The 9,669-nt window shown below is 30.0% G+C and overlaps 1 protein-coding gene across 1 annotated transcript; it reads right to left on the reverse strand.

The window, feature by feature from the left end:
* Window positions 1–1,052: 1,052 nt before the first annotated feature.
* Window positions 1,053–2,322, reverse strand: LOC124372419. The gene is made up of 3 exons (XM_046830819.1): window positions 2,113–2,322; window positions 1,903–2,035; window positions 1,053–1,299 (listed from the first exon to the last, which is right to left on the reverse strand). Exons 1-3 carry the CDS (start codon window positions 2,133–2,135, stop codon window positions 1,120–1,122), a joined length of 336 nt encoding a protein of 111 aa, XP_046686775.1. The 5' UTR covers window positions 2,136–2,322; the 3' UTR covers window positions 1,053–1,119.
* Window positions 2,323–9,669: the final 7,347 nt, after the last annotated feature.

Below are 9,669 nucleotides of genomic sequence, written 5' to 3' on the forward strand. Positions count from 1 at the left end.
CCAAAAAATAGCCTTCATGGCACAAACCAAATACGGATCTAATCCATATATGTGAGGAACACATGTGATGCAGACCAAGGATGAAATAATTTTGATACTTCCTTAAACCAAATTCTGCTGTTCAGTGCGTGTTAACGAAAATGGTTAAGTTTGCATCATTCCTCGTGTGTTTTATTTGAAGCAAAACTATTGGTTTACACTTTTTAATTCACACATTTATTTCCGTAATATTAATTAGACCACGTGATAAAATATAAACGTAGAGGTACAATGGTTTCATTTAGTTTGGAATAGACAAATACATTAATGATTATCCTAAATATTGATCCTACAAAGAAACCCCTGTTTTGATCATTTATTTGTAGTATGTCTAATTTGAGACTCCACGGCAGAGCATACGTCTTTTAACTTTAACGAATTAATAATATTATTTTTTTTTAATTAATTTAAATTTGTATGATAGAAATTATATTTTAATTAGCTTACAGTTGTATTTACTAGGTCTGACCGTACGATCGCGCTATGAGCAGTATATGAGTAAGACTTTTGTGTTCCATTTTTTTTAAGTTTCGCTAGTTTGTACTTGTATGCTTTTTCTACTAAGCATAAGGGTTTCATCTAAAAAATAACTACAAATGTTGGAAAAAGTAAATAATGAGTATAACATTTGCAAGCCAACTCTAACTTGCTTCTCTCTGTAGAGTACTGTGACCATGGTGATCAAAGCCAGTTAACACACAATACCAGAGTGCCCTAAATGTGGACCAGTAGGATAATGCGGGCTCAACCGCTGTCAAACACTATTTTTAAACTATTTCTATACATTACTATAAACTTTTCAGACACAATTTTAACTTTTACCATACACTGTTCTAAAATTGTATAATCCGACCACATACTTTAGCCCCAACAAACGTAGTTTTATTGCCTCCCCTATAATTAACAATAAAAAAACTTAACGTGTCATATTAGTCTAAAATATAGTAATCTGCGGTGCAATCAAGCATATTTCGTTTAAGAATAAAACTTAAAGGCATTATGAATTATTCAAATCGATTTATACATTGGAAGCTTTATTTGTTAAATAACACCAATTATATAATTAAGGGCCTCGATGAATTAACCTATTATGTACGGCTCAAAGGTGGATGAACCTTGCGGTTGCTCGTATCTGCTGTAGACCCACTCGCCGAGACGTGGGGGCAAGTGAATCAAAAGATCAGTGCTTACAAGAACACCGTAGTTCCAACCCTTCATAACAGTCTGTAGCATGTCTGGCCCTCTTGATTGCCCATGCACCTGATGTAAACATATTTACAAGGTTCAATCATTGTATTCATAAACAATAAATAAAATTAATGATGGATGATTGCGAAAGAAAGATTACCCCGTCCGACTGAATGTTAGGGTGGGTGTCAGGATATTTGAAAGAATTCCTAGATTGATGGATGGAAGGGAAACACGATTGGGTACAGAGTTATGCAGAGGCCACTACTTGTTCAATTTTTCTTGCCGAGGACAAACAAAATTACATTATGAGAAAGAAAAGACTATTTGACCTTACACGTCAAAAAATTACACGTCATCATTACAACCGGTTCTTGTTTTCTGCCTCCCAAAAAGAAGCTATCATTCTTGTGACATATTTCTTCTATGGAAATATCACCTAACCTACCGTATTTATATGAATACAGTGAAAAGATAAATAAATATACTGAAACAATGGCTTTAACATGCAAAGAGCCTAGGGTTAAATGTCTGAAATCATAAAAAAAATATGTGAAATGTATATTTTAAGGGCATGGTAAACAGATTTTTTAACATAATAAACATTATAAAGTGAAGTTTGAACGAATAATTTTTCAGTTTATATTATATAATGTTTCATGAGACATAACTTACATCTCGTGTATCGAGGCTAGCCAGTTGGCAAACCTGATTGTACAACTGCTCTGTCTGCGTGGCTTCTCCCCAAAGGCCGGCTCTGGCCGTGTAGTACCAAGATCCTCCGAGAATGGATAACTTGTACCCTAACCTAAAAATAATGCATTACAAGAAACTGTGAATTTTGTAGAGATTAAATTGTACTATCACTTTTCAAATAGAGCTTACCTGAAGAATACTTTCGCCATCATTTTGTATAATATTCTATAATGTATTGACGGTATAAGTTATGCAGGCCAAAAGTAAATAAAATACATTAGTTCATATAAAATAGTTTAAGTACGTTGATTTTTTATTCGGGTATGTCTAATCAGGAATAAATTAACCATAAACTACCGTAACATTATTTTAATCTTTTATCGTCAACAATAACACTAATGTTTACATTTTTGAAATCAATCTCGGAAAAAACAAAAGATCCATTATATTTTTAGTTTTGAAACAGCTGATTATATCATAGAGTAATAAATAAAAAGCTAACTATGGACTTATAAATGCTTGACAATACTAATGGTTTATAAAAATATATAACCATTGGAGCTCAACGTAATAATCCTTGTTTCAGACCACCCATTTCCGGTATAGCCTACAGTAGTTTTTGTTAATAGTCAATCGATTAAGTGCAGTAAGAGAGCAGAACCGAATAAAAAGCTATTCGCTTCACCGGAAATGCTGGAGAATCGTCCCTTTGTGTTCCAGTAAGCTTGTAATTGTTGTCATTCCGACAAGCTGTATTGGGAAATTAATAAATAAATGAACAAGTCCTTTATTTTGTGAGGCGTAGATACAAGCATTGGAACCTGGCCAAATAGAAATAGAACACTTGGATTCTCTCATACCTGGGTCAGCGAATAATCGTAAAAAATTATTTGTAAACAAAATATTGTTCAACAAACCAATAAAGCTTGTGTTTAGTTAAACAAGATGTTTGATGTAGTTGCACATTATTTGTTAGAGCAATCCAATATATAGTTTAAACATGCAAATAAATTATTTACAGTATAGTAAAAGTTAAAAACTATCTGATTATGAAATATATATGTAACTTATTCAGTTCAATCTATTGCACTGCGTTTACAGGTACAAAAATCTCTATTAATGTATAAACCAGTAAACCCAAAAATTAAAGTAATAGGAACTCCTATTTTGCTGGTTCAATAATCATGTCACTCTAATTTTCCTACAAATAACTTCGTTACATTTAGCTTACCATCCATATAGACGTTCATTATAACAATGGGAACAATGGAGAGGAGCTTGTCAGACCCTCCCTATAGCTATTATATCTAGCCCAGTCTCTTGTTTTAATGTTAATAGAGAATAAACTCAGACTTCTTCTTGCCTTTCGGTGGATTTCATTCAAGACTAAAACCCATCTTTCATTTAAGTTTATCTGCAGTGAGACCTGTGGCGGATTTAACTTTCTTAGACCCATTGGCCCAAAATATTTGTGAAAATATACAAAAATTTGTTTATGAGTTTCGCAAAAAAGGAACCATTCTACCAAAAAGGGAACAAAAATAATACCATTCATTTGTATTTGTTATGTGAAAATAGATTAATATTTTAATGTTTAACAATCAATCAATGAGAAAATGAAAATCATCAGTGAATATCAAAACAATTAATGTAAGTGTTCACATATGAGCTTTTCTTGCTTTCTTTCACGAAAATTTGCTAATAACATCATCAAAGTTGATGTCAGGTATCATTTCTACGTTTTCGTTGAAACTAGTTAGGCTTGACAATCTGGCACCAGTGGTCTAATTATGGAGATAGTTCTTAACTCTTTTTAAAATACTAAAAGTCCTTTCACCAAAGGCATTTGTTTACATCATGGATATAAACATTCTTAAAGCTACATCATTATTAGGGAAAAGAGTTGTCAGTTGTTGCTTGATGAGTTTCAAGAATTCACTTGGCATATGGCGCTCTTTTACGTTTGGATTAAGTGACTCTGCAAATGCCTTAAAATGAACGAGTTCTTTTCCAAGATCTTAGGCAAGGTCAGTGGGATACTTTTCTATCAAAACAGAAGCTCTATTCCGAATTTCTTTATTTGTGTAAGTAAAAAGTTTGTATAAGACACCAAAGACTTGCTGGTGTAATAAACCTTTTTTGTGCTGGAAATAAACTTTTCATCTCTTGTCTGGCTCACTAGAAATGTTGTCAATTATGACATAAAATGTATTAACAATCATGTCCTATCTCCGTCGGGTCTGGCAATATTATTAACATCACCTGTTCGTCATGAAAAGTATTTCTCTCATTTGTTCTTTTAGATTCTAAAGGTCATAGACGGAAGACTTACTTTTACACAGCTCCATGCCCTGTGTCTCAATAATGGTCAAACCTCTCTTGTAAGCCTTGAACATATTTTTTTGAGGATCTGTATAAATTGCAAGTAACTCCAAGGTAAGTGTATTACATATAGAGTACCTGAAGATGAAATCACAGATTTCGAAATGTACATAGTAACAAAAATAAAAGTTTACAAAAAAAGTGTTAAAAGGTTTATTTATATTGTATTATACATGTGTATTACATAGTTTTGCTTGCTGCATTTGTAGATCCAACATTAGGAGTAAAAAAATTGTCATTACTTGAAAAAAATTTTTTACTCTATGACGAATATTAACAAATATATTATATTGAGTAAATTGTGACTGAGTCATAAACTCGTGTTTTTGCATGATTACCATACAACGGTAAACGTGTGTATTTATTAACGTTTAGTGTAGTTTTATATTTTCTTAGACCAGTGATTATAACTTGAAAAGAAGTAGCTAAATAAACAATCATTGAAAACCAAACTTGTTTTACTTATCACCATCAGTGATGTTCAAAAAGAAACCTCATTTTACAATTGGTGTTTCATTATCAACAATTTCAAAACCTTTTGTTCTAAAACCACCCTCAACCAAATTTAAAACAACGTTTATCCTATGGATTTGAAAAAGTAGTTGAATTTTTTTGAAAAGTAATTCAATAAAGTTTTTATTTTTGAGGAGAAAAATGTAATGCCTATACCTTTTGATAAGTTTCTGCAAGTATTTCTTGCTTTGCCAAAGTTGGGGTTTGGTGGATAGTTAATGGTTTCCCAAAACTTTTACATAATCCTTTTTCTGTATATGCCTTATTAATTTATAAATTTAGAAAATACATCTTTTCCTTTTACCTAGACCAGAACTTTAAACGAGCCATTATTTTTACTTTTGTATTTTATGTGGTTCCTAGTACTTATTTAGAATATCACTTTTTGTTTACTTTAAGGATATATATACTTTATTTTTTGTAATAAAATACACATTTTGACTGGATCAAAACCCAAATGTGGATCTAAAATATTTGTATATGGAAAGGAAACCTATATATAATTGAAATAAATAATTATTATTTTAATACTCAGAACATGTTGGTTATGGCTTTAACATCTAATAATATGACAGGAATATAGAATTTGAGCTGAGTAGCTTTCATAGCTGATGTTTGTAAATTCAGCAGAAACAAACATCACTGGATAATCTAAATAAATTGAGAAGTGATTTTTTCTGTTTTTTTTTTCATAAATTCAGTAATAACATTTTTTTTACTTACAATATTGTTATATTGAATAATAGGAAGCCTTAAATCTTTTATACATATGAATGTATTTTCAATTTGTTTTTGGTTGTTCTCTTAAAATACAACTTGTTATTATTTAGTGTTTATGTAAAAATGCAAAATATAACTTTGAGCCATCCAATGAAATGAGCAATTACACCCAACATGATCAGCTGCTTAAATAATTCCCAGAGGCTGTTGCCTCATAATTAAACTAGAGATCACGCTCTATGTCATTAACCACACTCCCATACCATACTAATTAGTTCTTGTTCATAATGTTGTAATTTCAATTACCATTGATAATTATATATGTAATCATTTATTTTGTGCTTTGGCAAAATCTTGAAAAGTTGAACTTATTGTACACAACAGTTAGAGTTTTACACCAACATTGTTCTAGTACCTTAGGACATAAGTATTAAGTACTTAAGGAAAAAATAATGTCATGTGAGGATTCCACTCTTTGTCATTGTTCAACAATTTCAAATAGAAAAGGAGATCACTTCCCATTGACATATCACAAGGAGGGTTCATTTAGGGAAATGAATTATATATATATATATACCGATTCAATTATTTTGTATTTGGCCGTACCTGTCACATATGCGTTTAAATAAGCAAACTAACATATGATCGGAAGACCAAATACCTGTCAAACGACGTTTATTTACATTAAACTTGTTATGTTATGTAAATACATATATATATATATATATATATATATATATATATATATATATATATATATATATACTATGTTATTAACTCTACTTATAGGGTTATCCATCTATATTAATGTAATGAAAGTAACTAAAACCCTTTTAAAAATCTTTTTATTGACAAAATCAACTGTTAATCAAAATTATTTTCAATACAATAAGGACTTTTACAAACAAGAAGATGGGTTGGCAATGGGATCTCCTCTTTCAGGCCTTCTTGCAAATATATATATGCAACATTTAGAAAAGAACAAAATAATGAGTGACACTAATCCATTTAAAGACAAAATAATTTATTGGTTTATATATTATGTGGATGATATATTATGCCTTTTCAATGGAGATGAAAACCAGGCAGAACACTTTTTAACATTTCTCAATTCTGTATCACCAACAATTAAGTTTTATAAAGAAATCCAAAAAGTCAAAATTAACTTTCTTGATATAAGTATTTCTAATCTTAATGGAAATCACTCATTTGAAATTTATAGAAAAACAACCCAACAGATCTTCTAATACCATCATCCTCTACCATCCTTGGAAATACAAATTAGAAGCATTTCACTTAATGATAAACAGATTGTTAAATATACGTACCAATGAGTGATGAGAATAAAAATAAAGAAATTAAAATAATAAAATACCTGGCTGTCAAAAATGGATATCAAACCCAAATTGTAGACAAAATGATTAGGGAGAAAACAAGAAAAATCAATAAAACCAACAAAATACTACCTAATCCTAATACTACAGAAATTCTGAAATATATATGTGTACCATTCAATACTAAATTAAACAAAGCTGTTTGAAAAACCTTTCAAAATTCCAAATTCTCCATCAGTCACCAAACAAGAAATAATACATTTAAACTTATTGAAAACAAAGTGAACCAAAATGATGACAAACAGGAATTATACAAACAATCTGGAGTATACAAAATTAACTGTAGTGACTGTGAAAGCTATTATATTGGTCAAACTGGAAGAAATTTTAATAAAAGGTTTAAAGAACACATACAAGCTTTGAAAACAAATAACATCTCTACAATAAAATCAAATTTTGCTTATATATATATATATATATATATATATATATATATATATATATATATATATATATATATATAAAATATGTATTTTGGTGGGATGACTCACTAGATGGTTTAGGAAGTATATTGAAAAACCATCCATGAATTTTTTGAATTTTTGGAGGGTTGTTTACCCTCCAAAAATAGAGGTCCAGAATCTTCCCATTGGAAAATGTTCGAGATTTAAGATCTCATAAATGTGTTCTAGCTTAAACCAAACTATAGGTGCAATTTTAATGTGTTTTTCAAAATTTGGGAGGCGGGTTTGAGCCCCTTTGTATATGTCCATGTGAGTCCGGTTCAGTGTCAACTATGAGGACCGGTAACTATGTCCAGGGAAGGTAGGTTGTGGAACAAATACGGGGAAGCTGTGATTAGATTTACATCAGGTCCTTTCCAGCTGTTATGGAATGCAGTTTTATTTTCATCTCATAAAAAAAAAACACAAGAAATATTTAGAGATCTACTTTAAGTAGTTGTATAAAACTATTATATTTAGTAAAAAAAGAATACAAAATCGACCAAGGTGGCTTCTTTATAACTGAAATATTTAAGGTTGAGTGTTCTTCGTTTGATACTTTCCAGAACCGTTTTATGGCGGCAGGCCGTAAAATACTTTATTGGCTTTAAAATAGGGCGCTGACATCGTCGTTTACATTTATATTTGGTAACAAGCATAACAACGTGTAAACCACAGCCTACACTTGGCACTCAAATACAGGCTTCGGCATGGTTTACGTCTCTGATTTTATGATCTTACAAATAATCATTCAAGTTTTGTTACAGTTTTACGTTAGGTTTTAGATTTTGCTGCTGCTTTTACTACTGTTCTCATACAAATTTTATAATATATATTATAAATGTACTGTATTGTAATGTGGTGTTTTTATTACTTATTGAGAAATAAAGAAAGCATCTAAAAACATGGTATAAAACAACTATCAATCTCCTCAGCACATAGTCTGACCTAATGTTATTACTACGTATATATGCAAATGTAATAGACAATTAAATTACATCATTGTAACATGATATAAAGAGCAATCATATATTTTATTAATATGGAATCTTTGAGAATATGGTTCATATTATATTTTATCTCCATGTAAAACCATAAAATCGTGTTAAATGAAGTAAATTTGTATTTTATTACATAGGAATACAATACACACAAAAAACACCATCTACTGGCAGGTATATAAAACTCATATTCCATTAATAATTAATTTTATCTGATCTAATTGCTAATTTTTGTGTTTGAAGATAGAGTAAATTCATTCTGAAGAAAATGCATTTTATGAATGGTTTCATTAAAGTATCAATCTGAAAATGCATTATTATTTTAGAATGAATCTATAAAAATGAAGAAATAATGACTCTATTGGTTAACATGTTAATACAATACTTTCAAAAACTTAGGAACTTAATGCTCTTTAAAGCTTGTGGTTAATATGAGAGGTTACTAAAAATGTGGACTTGGTTTTAAAAATACACTTGTAAACATATTTAATTGTATAGCTTCCATAGTATCTAAACATTTACAAAATTTTAAAAAATACTCTTATAATATGAGACTTTTAAAGCGATTTGATGTTTTTGTCTACAGTACCACCTAATAGCTGAAAATAAGCTAATCTTTCAATTTTGAAAATTTGAATATATGTTATCTGGAAACGGTAATAGATATTGAAAAGTGTGTTATTACAACATTTATTTGAAATTACTTAGTTTCTAAATCACATATTATTTTTCATTGTTATTAATTATGGAAGTTACCATATTTAATCGTTTTGAAGCTACATTATTGTAAAAAATAATTTGACAACAGAATAAGTAGTACATGAAAAGAATTTAAGCAGGTACGTATTCTTTTACCTTCCCTGGTGTGTACGTCATGTTTTGTATATTGCATGTTTTGTGTACTGCATGTTTTGTATACTGCATGTTTTGTGTACTGCATGTTTTGTATACTGCATGTTTTGTGTACTGCATGTTTTGTATACTGCATGTTTTGTATACTGCATGTTTTGTGGACTCTAAAAGTTAGTTTTCAAGGTAAGCCTGCTGATTTTCCTATCAACTAGTAACAATAACTCTTGATAGAAATATCCTAGGGACTTGAAATTTGATAAAATAAGTTCTTCTTTGTCAAATAAATCCATTGTTTTTGAGGTGAAAAGGTCGAAGAGCAGTAAAGTTACTGTCAGGAAAAGCACTAATCCAGGTCAGTTTAGTTACTGCTGTAGTGGTTTATTAAAACATGAAAGTACACAACTGCATTTCATATTGAAATGAAATTATTTATTTGCGTTA

Source organism: Homalodisca vitripennis, unplaced genomic scaffold, assembly GCF_021130785.1.
Source record: "Homalodisca vitripennis isolate AUS2020 unplaced genomic scaffold, UT_GWSS_2.1 ScUCBcl_3151;HRSCAF=8496, whole genome shotgun sequence".
NCBI classification, from domain to species: Eukaryota; Metazoa; Arthropoda; class Insecta; order Hemiptera; family Cicadellidae; genus Homalodisca; species Homalodisca vitripennis.